The 16,797-nt window shown below is 39.8% G+C and overlaps 1 protein-coding gene across 2 annotated transcripts in view; it reads right to left on the bottom strand.

Annotated features, from left to right (window-relative positions):
• The window catches only part of LOC137425860 (uncharacterized), a 473,741-nt gene that overhangs the window by 103,879 nt on the left and 353,065 nt on the right, over positions 1–16,797 (bottom strand). For both annotated transcript variants that reach the window (XM_078775806.1, XM_078775807.1), the window contains 5 exons: positions 15,391–15,487; positions 7,832–7,997; positions 5,447–5,509; positions 4,728–4,853; positions 4,488–4,610 (listed from right to left, as the gene is read on the bottom strand). In XM_078775806.1, the coding sequence (XP_078631932.1) occupies positions 4,488–4,610; positions 4,728–4,853; positions 5,447–5,509; positions 7,832–7,997; positions 15,391–15,487 (575 nt within the window). The remainder of the gene's footprint in view (positions 1–4,487; positions 4,611–4,727; positions 4,854–5,446; positions 5,510–7,831; positions 7,998–15,390; positions 15,488–16,797) is intronic.

Raw genomic sequence — 16,797 nt, 5'->3', positions numbered from 1 at the left:
CTCGTAAATTTTATCATCACTCCAATCCTCCAGACACTTCAATTTTGAAGCTCTCTATATGACCAAATTTTGATTCTAAAATATTGCTGATAACCTTGAAAGTAACAAATAATTTGACTCATGCTTACATTTCTGATATGATCATGCCCTACATCCCCTGCAAGAGCACTGCAGTCAAACACAATAGGGATCTCCTGGTAGTCCCTCAAACTAGCAGGAAGACTTTTGGTAATGGAGCATTTTCCAAGTGCGCTCCTCACCGATGGATCTCACTGCCTTTTAAATATTGCTCAGTCTCATGGTTTTAAATCCCTCTTAATCCCCATCATTTTACTATTGTTTTTTTCTGCATTTTTTCATCTTATTTTATTTTTTTGTAAAACACTGAGATTTTGTTTCAAATGAAGAGTGCTATATATTCTAAGAAATAAAATGTGATTTGTTTATTTATGTGGTTATTTAATAATGCGCCAAAAAGCAAAATCTAACGTGTGAATAAAAGTTGACCTGTCCTGGTTGTCATTGTTTGCACATGAATAGATGAAGGAAATCATGACTTCAGCAATCTGTGAAATTGAAAAACTCCATTTGGTGAATCGAGTTTTATATGCTGCGACAAAATGTTATTGTTGCTTTGAGTCATGCCAAGCATGAGTGATAGAACAAGATTGGATTTAAAATGGTGTTGATGTAGCACAGGCATGATGGGCCAAATGGCCTCCTCCTGTGTTGTGTTAAAGGTCATTGCATAACTCCAAAGTAAATTCCACATTCACACAATACTATTACATTAATAAAATGTCAAGACATGGATAAAGGCAGAGACAGGATAATTATGGAAGAGAGATCGAGAAAAAGAGCAACAACAAATATAACAATATCATTGAAATTTCCACCCACAGTGTTGCTTTCTCCGTACAGAAATGACTATATCTCTTCTGTCATTTGTTGGCATAGTTTGGATGACACAGAAAGGATTGGGTGGAATATTTTCTGTAGAAGGTATGAAGAACTGTATTATTCGGAATGCAGCTACAATTAAGCAATGCATCAGAAAAAGCTGCATAAAATAGGACTTTATCGATAAACAGCAAATTATTTTAAATCTAATGTCAAGGTAAAAATCGGGGTTCTTTAGGCAGAAATCAAAATTTAAGACAAGATCTTTGAACCTTTTATATCCTATTATTATTTGTCATAAAATTGGTTGAGTAATCCAAAAATTAACAGATCTTGATATATCTTATTATTTGTCGTTGGTGTTTATTATTTGGTATTATATTATTTATTATTTATTATCATTTATTATTATAAATTATTATACAGTGGTACCTCGGCTTACGAGTGCCCCAACGTACGAGTTTTTCGGGATACGAGCCGTCGCTCGGGCGGTTTGTTGCTTTGGGATACGAGCCGAGATCCGATGTACGAGCTCAAAAAATTTATTTTTTTGAATTTTCCGGTTGTGGCTTCCGGTTGCGGTCACGTGGTTATCTTGCCGTGAAAGCATCTCTGCTTGGATATAAAACACGCAATCGTCGAAATACATGAGCGAGGAATCTCCTTGCTCCAGCCGGTGACGTCATCGGCGGGGATCCCCGCCTCCAGAGTGGCTGGTCACGTGACCGCCAAAGCATGTCGCGCGTGCGGGTATAATGAGCTACACCTGTGGATCACGTGACCACGGAAGCACGCCTCGCTTGAGAGGCATGGCTTTCGGTTTGCGTTTTGCTTTATAAGGCGCGATAAATGGGCTTTTGAGTGTTAGCGGTTCATGGCGTTGACGGTTCATGACGGTTCATGACGGTTTTTTTTTTTTTTTTTTTTTTTTTTTTTTTTTTTTTTTTTTTTTTTTTGTATACAAGATCGAGGCTCGTGAAAGAGCGAACATTAATCACACAGAAAGACAAACAGACACATAAAACAAATAACATCGGGAGCGGTAGACAAGATGGGGAGAGAGGGGGAAGGACACAAACACAACATTTGAGAGCAGGGACCGAGAGACATGGAGACATCGAGAGATCTGTGGGAGGGAGAGGGCTTTGGGGGGGAGGCATGTGAAGGGGGGGAGGCATGTGAAGGGGGGGGGGGGTGGGAGAGGTATAAACATATGGACACTGCCAGGATTTCCAGGAAATAAGTTGGAATTTCAAACAAGGTGGATCTGGGGTGAATTAGTGGGGGTAGAAAAGATCAAGGTTATGGATGGGGGAAGATAAGAGATGGTGGTGAACAGCTGTTTTAAAGACCTGGAGGGAGGAGAGGGATTGAAGGGAGTGTGGGAGTTTGTTCCACAGGCGGGAGAAAAGAGGAATGAAAGAGTGAAGGTGAGCAGAGAGCCGAGATTTCGGCAGTTTAACCATCAGAGGGTTGCTGGCAGATCTTGTGCGACCTGTAGGAATATTTGGGGGACAGAGCACAGAGAGAGCTGGGGGAGCAAGGCCGGAGAGGAGTCGGTAGAAGACAGAAAGACCACCTACCTGCCTGCGGTGAGTGAGTGAAAGGCCCTCAGAGATAGCTTCATCGCGGGAGATTCCAATGATTTTGAAAGCTTTGGATTCAACAGCGTGAAGCCGAGCCAGGTGTGAGGCAGGAGCACCAGCCCATAGGGGAGAACAGTATTCCATAGAGCTGCGGATGAAAGCCTTGTATGTGGTGAGGAGCTCAGGTGTGCCGAGGAAGGACTTCGCACGACGGAGGATGCCCAGTCGGCGACTGGCTTTGGAGGCCAGCTTGGAAATGTGGTTTTCCCAAGAAAGATCATGGCAGATAGTGAGACCCAAAAGCTTGAGTGACAGAACTTCTTGGAGAGGATTGTTGAGAAAGTAGATGGGAGGGTTGTCCAGTCGATCTTTTCGGAGAGACATAGTAAGAGAGTGAGATTTGGCAGGATTGAAAGACATGTTCCACTTGTTTGACCAGTCTGTGATTTTGTCCATCATGACGTTCATGACGTTTCATGGCGTTGACGGTCAAAAACCCATTACATCAATTTTACCAGGCACTGTACAGTAAGTACAGTGGACACCAAATGCACGGTGGAAGGCTAGAAGTAGAAGATCGTCCAAGACAAGTGAGAATAAGCCATACTTTGGAGATGACGTCATTCGCTGGTCCGATAACCAAAGATGTGGTATAAAAAACCAGGTGAGCTAACAATGCAGCAATGAAGGAATTCGGCCAAGGCACCGGCACACAACGACCTACCTACATCGAAAGACTCAATGCCAATGGTGACAGAAGCCAAGACGGCCGGCTTAAACACCGCCGAAAGACCACGGTGTACCAACTTACGATGCAGAACATCTTGCACTTAATATGATGACAACAGGTGCCAACCTCTGACGTACCATTACAGGTACAGGTACAGTACACGTGAGCACAGAGCAAAAGTTCACTGAAACCGAGATTAAGAAAAAAGAAAAAACACCTCGTGGTCCGTGCTCGATATCCGAGTTTCAATCTTTTCAAACACATGATGCTCTCGGTCACGGTATCTCCTGCGAGCTGCTTCTCCTTCAACCACACAAACAACAACTTCTCCATATCTTCATGGATAGAGGTCCGGAGCTTTGAAATAATCGTAACGCCCTTGGCTGGCGTTATAGCCTTTATGGACTCCTTCTGCTTCAAAATCGTACATATCGTAGAAGGAGTACGATCGTACTGCCTCGCCAAGTCGACAACACGCACACCTCACCTGGCATGCTCTTCTCCTCTGCTTAATAAAACCAGTTTATTTCTTTACATTCTCTTGTATTATGTACAGTATATACGAGGTCGTGCTTGTTTATACATTATTTGTTATTTATAAAGTACATTTTTGTTATTTAAAAGCACCTAACAAAAAAAATTGGTGTTTTTTTTTTGAGGCTGGAACGGATTAATAGCATTTCAATGCATTTGAATGGGAAAATTTGCTTTGACTTACGAGCGATTTGGCTTACGAGCTCCGTCACGGAACGGATTAAACTCGTAAGCCGAGGTACCACTGTATTTAATAATCATTATATATTATTATTATTATATAAATTATTATATTATTATATTTATTTATATATATTATTTATTACATTTATTATGTTATAATATTATTTATTATTCCTTGGTGTTTAGATCTTGATATATACCTATTATTATTTGTCGTAAAATTGGTTGAGTAATCCAAAATTAACAGATCTTGATATATCTTAGATTGCAAAGAATTCAAAACTGACCTAATTGACCAATCACAGACAGTGTTTAAATAGGAGCTTTCTTACTTCCATTTCTCTTGTAGAGAGAAAAAAAGTCTAATGCACATATATCAATATACTGTATATGATGTATAAAAATACATTGAAGCATCAGAGTGAATACCAACACCACAAAGAAAATGATGAAGAAGATGGGGACTGAAGGTAAATCAAAGTAGTTGGTATCTCTGGAGATAAAGAATGTAGGGCGAAGTTATGATGCCAGGAAATGGATGAGTTCATTCTCACCTTCCTGTAAGGAGGGAGTGTTACATTGAGATTGCAGACTGCTTGAGGGGTAAGACCACGGACCGACTTGGGATCTTTCATGAAACACAGGCGTCCACATTTTTCCTGATTGCTGTCTCGGATCTTTAAGAGAGTCAACACACAGTAAATTATGAAACATCAATGCGACCTGCATCTGGATTTATCAACTAGCAATCTTTATTCTGAATAAACTGTGCCTTTATCGAGCCATATCCATACCTTCACAAAGAAGGGAAGGCGGTTCTCTTTAAAAGCAAAAAAGGTGAAGACATGTTGCTGGCCAGCCTTCATTAAGGGTACAAGATTACCCAAACACTCCACATAAATGGCCTTTCCCTCAAGGACCTGCTCACCACAATTCAGGAGACAAAAAAGCAACCGCAGTTGAGTAATTATGTAATTTTCATTCTTGATATGAGTCATGGAAGGTTACAATGCATTATGCAATGAAGATATAATATGAGTTCCCTTTCAAGGATCTTCAATGCAGGAGGAGGTCATTATGCCTATCAAAGCCTGCATTTACTATTGTCAATTTATGGTTGTTTGTATGTGCTCGATCCTATTAAATGCTGAGCATCAAGTAAGGAATCAGCACATATCATTTTAAAATTATTTGGTATGATTTGGCCAGGGATTAAACCGCCGTCCTCCCAGACAATCAGAGCAGGTGCTCTAACTATTATGCAATCGGGTCTGGTAATAAATATTTGTAAATTGGCCTGCTTAGCATTCAGATATTCTTCTTATCTTCAGAAAAGATTCTTTAAATTCATGAAATACATTTATTTTCACTGTCACGACTATTGCAGTGCACCTTTGATGGGATGATTATACCACGAGACATTAATAACCACCCTCCCAACACCGCAAAGAGGTTATAAGAAACCCCTTCTCATTATTAAACCCCTTCTCACAGGACCTTATGATCACCATACCTCCACATCTCGACTCCTTGCTACTTCTGTGAAGTTCTCCTGATGTTCCAATGTTTTATCAACCTGGAGGAAAGAATCGATTTGGATTTGGAATTACAAATTATCTGAAAGCTTGAATGTGCAAAAATGAGTGCTGTGGACCTTAACAAGCAACAATCTCATACGTGAGATGCGTTAATTTACATGCAAGTGTGGACATGAGGATTAAAAAAAGTTGGAAAATGATAATATATGAGTGTATGAAAGAAAATAAAAACAGAATAGATTGTACAAACTATATAAATGATATGTTTTCATTGGAATTGATCCCAAATAGCCCATAAGAAGGAGGTGGAGAGATTCCAAAAAATAGGGACAGTGGAGTAATTGGGGACAAGCCTCGAAGCGGAATATTGAGAAAAGTTGAAAAATAAATGAATTCTGTGCTCGCACATTCACACCAGTGTTCACCAACATAATCAAAAAAGTTGAACCATTACGTGAGCTGGAAAATCAACCCACAAATAGATTGGAAAATGCTGTGAGGGAAAATCCCTGGGATTTCTGGGTTCTTTAAAGTGATTGAATGCAAACCTACTTATGGATTGATTGGATTAAAAAGACTCAAGCCACCAACTGGAAAGAAAAATGAATAAAACTAGACAAATTAATCCAAGTCCAATGAGGTCTTCAATGCAAATGTCACGAGCAATGCAAAAACATCGTTTGGCAAAGCATTTATAAAACTTGGTGGCTCAAAAAAATTCCAATAAACTCTTGTGCAAGGATAACGGATGTAAGGTCCAAATGGGAACGAGAAGCAAGGACAGAAGGGAGGTCCAAACGGGCAGGAAGCCGAAACGAGAAGGGCAAAATGTCGGTTTGCCAACGTTCACCACCAAAGTCCGGATCAAAGTGACAAAATGTCCGCCACTCCAAGTCTCTTGTTCAGCATGCTCTAACGTCATCCGGGCCTCTTCCCAATTCACGAGTCCCCTCCCACTTGTCGTGCGACCCCCCCCCCCCCCCCACCAAACCCTCGGTGTCCATCCATTGCGCGGTGGGCGTGGCCTCAGCCTGCCTTGTACGATGTTTGCCTGCCCTGGCGCCGTTGTACGCGACCGCTTCCTGTCGGTCTTTTCGGTCAGTCATTGTGGCGGCGGGGGAATTAATTAATGTGGTGCACTAATGGATCTAGCTAGTGTATATGAGTGCGTTGCCATAAGGGACACCGGAATGTTTACAGGTTTCACACACGCGGGAATTAGCGTAATCCCTACAACTATTTAACACACAATCATCCTCGTATGATCACAGGTACACACTTGATCCGACAAACCGGGCTAACAGGACTTATTACATCGAGATTGTTCTAACTCGACAGACAAAGCATGATACCTATACAGATCTACCTAAATCTATATATGCCTACCCCAAAATTCATAACAATATACATATATATATATATATATATATATATATATATATATATATATATATATATATATATATATATATATATATACGTATATATATATATATATATATGTCACTATGCGACCTTCATATCATCAGTGGGGAACCGCCAGCAAGGTGTCCCATACAGCTGCTACTGCACCCTCCTGGGAGCGATAAGCACCGCCTGCCACACGGTAACATTATCTCTGGTATCCACTCATTTGAATCCACATCTGAATTTATAATCCATAATGACACCCTGGTGTTGGGCTAGCGGCTAGGGTGCCGGCTTAGGATCCTAGGATCCTGGGTTCGAATCCCGGTCGATCGCTGAATTAACGCCAGGGGGGTTGACTCAGCCTGTTCATCCTTCCGAGGTCGGCTAATTGAGTACCAGTTCACTGGTAATTCCCTGCTTGTTGTTAAAGGCGGCAAAAAAGGGTTGGTGTCAGGAAGGGCATCCGGCCGTAAAACATTGCTTCAAAAAGGGGACCAAAAAACAACAACAACCAAGGTTCCCGAAAAAGGCCAACCCCCGCTTGCGGGGAAAAATGGCCTCTAAAGGTGGTTTTTTTTATTTTTATAATGACGCACTGCGAGATGGTTCCTCTGGAGCTTTGCAGGCAATGCGGACATGCATGGCGATGACGTCATGACGTTCGCTCATTAGGTTGGAGAACCAGATTACAGATACCAATTATATATATATATATTTAAACCACAATAATATGAAAAGAATCGAGGCATTTGTCTATTATGGCATAAAAGGATGTTTTGAACTGTGGTGAGAAAACTGTTCTGAAGTGAAGGCTGACATAGGTCTTACTTCATATGATGCTATGGAACTGATTAAAAGGATTTACATTTTTAAAACACCTATAAGGAAATGTTTTTCAAACAACAAAAGTAACAGGGAAAACAGGAAGATGGTGAAGAAGTTCATCTCACCTTGTCATCAGTCATGCAGAAGCAACGTAATCTTGCTTCCACAGGATCATGAGTCTTTGCAAAAACGACAAACTTGGCCAGGTATGGTACACATACGAGCTCTCTGTATAGTTGAGAGGCAAACTCTACTGCTTCCTGCACCTGGCGGCAATCAATGAGCCAGAACCTAGAAACACAATTCAGTTGTTAATTCACAATGAAACAGAGAACATACCAAATATGTGCTATGTAAATATTATGTATACCTACACGAGCATTGCATGAACATGTAACATAGAAATATCAACACTAGCATTATATGAACATGTAACATATTATATATCCCAACACTAGCATTGCATGAACACGTAGCATACGTATACTAACTCTAGCATTGTATGAACACGTAACATATGTATACCAACACGAGCATTGTATTAACACGTAACATACATACACCAACACTGGCATTGTATGAACACGTAACATACGTATACCAACACTAACATTGTATGAACATATAACATTCTGTTTTCCAACACCAGCATTATAAGAACATTTAACATATTATGTATATCAACACTAGTATTATATGATCATATGTTCATGCAGTGCTAGAACATTTTTAAAAAACGTTTATTGTACAAAACTTAAGGCTCGTAATGGAGCTGACACACACACACACACACACACACACACACACACACACACACACACACACACACACACACACACACACACACACACACACCACAATATGAGACAATCATTACATGAGATAAACACAGCCACTGATTTTGAAGGAATTGCCGTCACTTCCTGGAATACTATTGGTACCGTACCAGCAATGTCACAGCAATGGCGCCGATTTTTTCACCGCTTTAAGCGGCGCATTTCCTCAGGAGGAATTTCCTCCTCCCGATCATCTGTGCTTTTATCCTTTTAAATGCTGAACGTCAAGCGAGGAAGCAGCACGTATCATTTTTAAAGTCGTTGGTATGACCCAGTCTGGGTTTGAACCACTGACATCCCAGACTCGGAGCAGATGCTCTAATCATTATGTCAACGAGTCTGGTAAAGTAAGACGGTATTTAAAAAGCAGGTAAGCAAGGAAATTGTGCTTAGATTTTGAAGATGGGTTCCCAACTGCAAGGTGTCACTTCCTTTTTTTCCCTTTTTTTTTGTCACTTTTTTGGGGGGTTAACATCCTCAGTTGGCATATATCAATCACCATTGCTCCCTTTCCCTCTGAAACCCACTTGGTTTTTGCTCAAACACTTTTACATTAATGGTGTATTCTCCTTCTAATCAGGTGTAGTAATACCTTGGATGCATGTGAAATTAAGCTAATTGTTCACTACATTATGTGGTGTTACTAACTTTAGGGATATCACAAAAAGGTAGACATGAGAAAATCCTCCGGAATCTCACCTGAGTTGTACCATCTATTACATACAACAACAACAACAACAGGCATTTTAAGGCCATTTTCCCTGCTAGAGTGGGGGTTAGCCTTGCGGTTGGTACTTCACCCGCCGAGCTCTCCACGCACCTTTCACCCTTATGTCGCAGACAACCAAGTGGTGCTGTGAAACAGCCTCCTCCCCCGGGATCACCTTTGTGTTCCGGAGGTGTCCCCTGTGTCGCCTACGCACCATCAGGTAGTCAACGGTTGTCGTCGACCCACCTGACGTGTATGTAACAAGCTTATTATCCTCTTTCTGGAACTGAGTATTACAAATCAACAAATCAGCTACATGAGCAAACTCCAAAATCCTTTCACCTTCTCCATTTCTCACACCATATCCGTAACCCCCATGAACTCCCTCAAAACCATCCATACTCCTTCGCACATGTCCATTTAGGTCTGCTCCTACCACAACAACTTCCTCATCTTTCACGTTTTCCATCAGCTTCTCTATCACACACCAGAACTTGTCCTTCTCTTCATCGCTCCGACCAACCTGCGGAGCATATCCCGAGATGACGTTCACCAAGAGTTTTCCAATCATCATTTTCACCATCATCAACCTATCACTCACTCTAGTCACACTCACCACACTGTCTACAAACTCCTCAGAAAACAGGACACCAACACCATTCACGCCCTCCGGGCACCCTTGCCACACAAACTTGTATTTCTGTCCCTGCCTACCCTTCACCATTCTCACACCACTTCCCTTCCATCTCGTCTCTTGCACACAACATATGTCCACTCTTCTTCTGACCAATACTTCCACCACTTCTCCTGATCTCCCTGTCATTGTCCCTACATTCCATGTCCCAAACCTCAGAAACCGATCTCCACTTCGGGCTGTTCCCTGCCCATATGTAGTTGTAATTATAATAATAATAATAATTGTCATGTAATTGTCATGGTTCTCTTTTTGAGGCAATGTTTTTATACCATCTATTACAATATGTACCATCAATATGCAATGTACCATCTATTACATATGAGTCAGTATTTCACACCCTTGTCTCCCATGTATTGTAACAGTTCACTTGGAATTCCATCACCGCTCCTTCAGATATGTTCACATTTTGGTAAACATTTACATTATCTGTCCTGATATTTGGCCTTTCATCTTGATATAATTCTTCAACGTATTCAGCCCAGCTGTATAGTATTTCTGTTTCATCAAACAGTAGTTTTCCATCTTTGCTCATATATTCCTTGTTATTTAGTGTATTTCTAGTATTTCAGCTGTTTGATTTTCTGATACATCATTGGATTATTCGTTCTCTCTCGCTGAACAATATCAGCACATTTCTTATTGCAGAACTCTATCTTTGCTTTTCAGCACATTTTTCGGACAACTATAGAGATTTATCTTTATTTCTCAGTATTGTTCTTAGCGTTTCTTCTCTCTTCCATTTTCCCTGGTATTTCTGTTGTCATCCAATTTTGTTTTTTTGATCTATTCTATTTTTATACACATAATGTCTGCAACTTCCATCAATGCAACTACCTTCAGCTGTTGCCACATGCTCTCTGGGTGTGAGTCTTCATTCGTTATTCTCTTCATCTGGCGCTCACTCCTGAAATACTTCCTTAACACCTGCTTCCTACAATTTTGCTGTAGTTCATCTCATATTTTATTTTACCCTTCTTCATTTTCTTTAGCTTTACTTTGAGAATTACCATGACTGGGTTGTAATCAGAACTACAGACTGCTCCAGGCCTTCTCTTGCATTATAAATTAAAGAACAATAATATTATAGTTTTCTTATTATTATATATATTTTTGGATGGATATTAAAGAGTTAATATATCATTACATTAAAGAGTTTTTGCATAAGTAAATTAAAGAGCAATCTTGTATAAAAATTACAATGATATTTAAGATAATAATTGTACAGGTACACCAACAAAATTAACACATTTGAAAATTCTTGACACCGTGATTCTAAAGTCTCAGTAATATAGTTCCATTGTTGTGGAGATAACTTGTGCATTGTATATTTTGTCAGCCCTTACACTGGGGTGGTTTGATTGTCATTATTTTGGTCGTAATGTCAACAGGCCAAAGGAAATGATTTTTTATTTTTTGCCACTTAGTAGGTGGTTATGACTCTTTTTGATTAATTCATGCCCACAGTACAGAATAAGTTTCTGAACATAAGTAAGTGGGCACAGACACTGATCAATAACAAATTGAAATGGAGCAAGAATTCCCAAGTGTTTGCCATTAAAGCAAACAAACCTAGTCTTTATATCAGACCTTGCTATCTTTCAATCAGAAGTATTCTTTCTATTAGACGTTTTTATCAGAAGTATTCTTGCTTTCAGATTAATATGTACATTTGGTAATTCGTTAAAATATAGTGTTAAGAAATTATTGGAAAGACCCAAGATTACCTAGCATGTAATATGGACAAACCTTCGCTCAATTTGTACCTTGTATGAGAAATTGTATGAGTGGTGTGATGATGAGGAGGGGAGTGTCGTTGAAGCTGAAGGGAAAGGTGTATACTGCATGTGTGAGAAGTGTTATGATTTATGGGAGCGAGACATGGGTAATGAACGTAGAGCAGCAACGAAGGTTGGAAAGGGCGGAAATGCGAATGGTTCGATGGATGTGTGGAGTATCGTTTAGAGAGAGGAAGACAAATTATGAATTGCGAAAGATGATGGGAATAGAGCCTGTGATTGATGTTGTGGAGAGGAACAGGTTGAGATGGTTTGGTCATGTGTTGAGGAAGGATGAAAGTGACTGGTTGAGAAGAGTGATGGAAATGAATATAGAAGGAAGTAGAGAACAGGGAAGATCGAGAAAGACTTGGCTAAAGATGGTGGAAGAAGAAATGCGGGCAAGGGGGTTAACAATGAGAGATGCAGAAAATAGGGCAAAATGGAGAAGATTGTCATGGGGACCGCAAGGCTAACCCCCGCTCTTGTAGGGAAAATGGCCTTTAAAATGCATGTTGTTGTTGTTGTTGTTGTATGAGAAATGTGCTGTGTTGAAGGTTCATCGGATAATAGACGACCCATCACACCCATTTAACGTTTATTTTGTTTTAATGGCATTTGTCTTCATTTTTTAATGGCATTTAATGGCATAAATTGAGGCATTTGTCTTCATGCTGCACTTAACTTGGTGTCGTTTTAGACTATCATGTGTGCCTTATTCAATTCATGCATTTTATGCCAATGTAAAAAGGGTGTGATGCATGCATCATTTTTTAAATTGAATTGCCAGTGGATGAAAATTTCCATATTTCACGTGGGCAAAAAAAACACAATGAATGAATGAATATGAACTCACTCACTATAGGGCAAGCAGGGCAATTCTTGGAAAGGCACGCAAATGAATGAACAACTAGATGGAATTCATAGAATACTTACCCTGCGCAGTCAACTTGGTGTAAGCCAACTCTACTATTTTTGAACGTTTCTTTTTTTTGGATCCAATATGGCTGCCAGACCACGTGAGCGATGACATCATAAATTTATATTCTCTAATATAATTGTTGCATAGATCACGCTCAAGAAATTTCAAACTGATCAGACTAAGCTTTGTCCCTGTCGAATTATGACGTCACAATTATGGCACCAATGACGTAATCTTTAACAACACCTATTCCCCATATGGAGTTCTTTACAATGAGCCATGTTTCAATTTTTAAAATGCTGACACGGCTTACACTTTACTTTACTGAAATGCAGACACAAATGTTATATTTTCGTCAAAAATCTTGGCATTTCGCCAAATCTGTTTTGGTTGTGTGTTAATATGCCTCAGCGATTGACAAATCTGAAATCAGAATGTTATTTGAGGTCAAAATGACCCCGTGAGGTCGCTCCGTACTTTGCCTGCTCGTCATGTGCAGTGTGATAATTAATTCCATGCCCACTCTAGAAGACTTCTTCTTCACGCAATAACAACTTATATCTTCCAGGCCGTACATCCAATCATCTTGAAATTTTGCACACATGTTACACTTCATTACCTCTACTATAATATAAAGTTTCACGTCGACCAATGAAGCAGTTCAAGAGTTATAATTTTTAAAAATATTTTCGTTTAATTATTTATATCTGCCAAACCACGTGACCTATCGAAAATACCAAAAGGTAATTTTAGTAGACTGACATGCTGAACACATCTGTGAAGTTTCCCCTCAATAGGATCAAAAATGAGGGAGTAGCTAGGTTTTAAAAGTTTATGCTTAAAAACGTCATAACTCCAAAACCATGTGACGCATGACGTCATGCTCGCTGACATTTTTTGTTCGTCATGGGTATGCGATTTTGCCTGCAAAGTTTGGCCTCGATCTGTTCAGTCGTTTAGGAGAAAATTGGATTTTAGTGGTTTTTCACTCAATACAATATGGCGTCCGAACCACTTGACCTACGACGTCATAATAATTTTATTTCGGCATCAATTTATATCGAGAAGATGCTCAAGAAATTTCATCCTGATCGGATAAAGTTTTTTACTTGTCGAATTATGACGTCATAACAGCAGGACATATGACGTCATCATTCACATATGTTATTCCGCATGGAGAGTTCTTTGCAATGAGACAAGTCTCTATTTCTGTGCAGCGGTTTTTGAGATATAGAGGTGCAAAGTTTTTTGTTTTTTTTCCAAGATGGCGCCCATACCACGTGACCTGTGACGTCATAATATTCACTAAAATATTCTACAGGAGGAGGCCCTCCTATGGTGAAAATTTCATGTCAATCGGACCAACGGTTGACGAGAAAATGAATTTTTAAAATGCAGACACACGTACGTATGTACGTACGCACCCGAATGCTTAACCCTGCCTTTCGCTTCGCGAGCGCAGGGTAATAAAGGAGAGAGAGAGAGATAGACAGGAAGAGAGAGAGAGAGTGGGAGAGTGAGAGAGTGAGAGAGATGGGAATGGAAAAACTGCAACCTGCAGTTTTTCCATCAATATAGATAAAAGACTTGCATGTACAAGAGAACTAACCCTAGAGGTTTGGGTGAGGAAGGGTTAAGGTGCGTAATAAAGATTGTGGCTAAGGATAGAGGATAACATGAAATGGCAGTGAGTGCACCATTTGCCTAAATCTCTGGATGGAAGAGGGATAGAATAATTGTCTCTGGAAGGTGCTTGCAGAAAGAGAAGAAAGGAGAAAAAGTGTTGAGTTAAGCAGTCAGTTGGGATTTTTGAAGTTTCACCCAAAATGGGTTACTGGACAAATGCGTACATCCTGCAAAGTACAACTCTGGCCAAATACAAGTTAAAATTAGAATGACACTCAGTAGAGCACGTACCTCCACCAGGCTGAACAGTTTACATTTTGTAGCCCATTGATAGGCCGGATCTGCATTCGGACATTAACCAAAATCGAATTGGCTTGTTCTTGTCAACTAACCAACTCGTGCACCTAGATTTGTCATAATGAAACGGAAAACCAAATACTGCAATGGTGTCATCAGAGGGAACCAGAAAAAAGAGCAAAAATGGAGTCATCAGGAGGAACCTGGATAGGATTCAGGTTTCGGCCGCTACTCCTCAACCCCCAAACCCGTCCAGGTGCAGCTAGGTGAACCTTACAGAAAATTTTCTGCAAGAATTCACTTCTCCTAAGACAGATAGATTAAAAAGGGAGAAATAAATAAAAAGCAAGAATTAGAATGAATAGAGAATGAATGAATGAATGAATGAGAAATATGAAAAAGTAGAAAGAAACGTGAAACGAACAAAGATGTTGGGAAGAACACGGATAGATAGATTTCAGCAGTTCTTCCTCGGGAAAAAACGCAGCAACAGTTACAAGCTACCATAACTCATCCAGTACTTTTTGAAATATCATGCAATATATAGTTTTTGGCCCCATCTGGCAAAGGCTGAAGAATCACTTGAAAAAATGTAGTATCCGCATCTGGATCCAGATTTTCAACTCCCTTGACATTACCCCCTAACCACCCAATGTGAATCTTTTTGACGTGTATAACCTTTAAAATCGGCAGGTTTGGGCATGTTGGGTGTTGAACCCTCCCATATTACCAACGATCGTTGAGAAAATTAAAGGGCAAGCACCTTTTCACATATCCTTCCCCACTAATATTTCCTTCACCTTCAACAAAGAAAAAACTCACCTTGCTGATACATTGGTGGTGAAAGAAACACACTTTTCATTGAAAGCAAGTGGAGTGTTCCCACTGATGTCCTCCCACTGTGCTGGACCCGTGCCCCCTGAACAACAGTAAACACGATTGCCAGAGCATTATTGGTGAACAAGAGCATTACATAAGGAAAGCATTTGTGATTATGTACACCTATTTTACGCATCGAGTTACTTGGCTGTGTCTTCCTTTTTTGCAAGCCTCAGTTCTGTGCAAGGGAACATCTTTTGTTAAATTTGCATATTGATTTAAAAGGGTGATGGGGCTGTTGTTTACATGCAAAGGGAGAGGTGGATTGGCCAGGAATGGTTGGGTTGTGTAGGGTTGGCATCCATGAATTGGGATTATCAATAATATCAAATTCATAGTTTACGAGCAATAATTTGACTGAAAAAAATTACGTTACATTTTATTGTTTAGTTCAAGTAAATGTGGATTCTTGTAATGTATTTAAGAAGTAATAGCATTTTTTTTAAGCCCTATCCCTCACACTGAATGCATCATTCACTTACCTTCTATACACTGACTCCATTCTTAAAATTAATTGAATGTAATATAATATCTAGAACCTTTTTGCAATTAACTTACACATCCGACAGATTGGCAATAATTATGTAACATTCCTGCATCTTTTCCCATTTGTATCCTGTTTCCTAACATAAACTTCCCCTGAACTTGGTTTGAATTTTATTATAAATTACTGATTGCTTTCTCCACATATATGTTGGAGAGGGTTTCAGCGTTTAAGGGGAAGGCCTTCATTGCAGTGGTGTGCACTTCCACATGATTGGTCATGTACCATGCTCTATACAGAGTGTCAGTTCTGCGAAGCAGTTTCATGGCTAAGGTTAAAATCTTAAATAGGTCACCACTCTGACACAGGAAGTCAGGGCAGGAATTTGGCCAGATGCCGGCAATAGCTTGCCTACTCTTCACAAACGACACTGTGAGGTCTTTAACGTCCATCAACTAATTCTAGCAGATGGGACATCCAGTTCAAAGTCTATCCGAGTGACAGCACACACAATAATGCCTCACCCTGCCTGCAAAACACCAGAATGTCAGTTTATAGCTGGGCCAAGATTCAAACCATTAATATAGTTTGATTCTAAATATTACTTCAAAACATTATCAGATCAAATAAAGATTAATACAAATTCATGACATTCCTTCTGTATCCATCCTATTGACACCATGTGTCAAATAAATCACAGACCCTGAAATCTGAAGATCCAAGCTAGACTAATGAATACATGTAAACAGTATATATATATTCAATTTTGGTTAAAATCTGGAAAATTCTGGAAGAATTTTTTCACACTTGCCCCACGCAGGAATTTACTTCCTGTTTATTAAATTGTTGGATGCGTTCATCTTCAA

Source organism: Myxine glutinosa, chromosome 4 (genome assembly GCF_964187855.1).
Source record: "Myxine glutinosa chromosome 4, kmMyxGlut1.1, whole genome shotgun sequence".
Classification (NCBI taxonomy): Eukaryota; Metazoa; Chordata; class Myxini; order Myxiniformes; family Myxinidae; genus Myxine; species Myxine glutinosa.
This window is presented reverse-complemented; position numbering and strand designations above follow the sequence as displayed.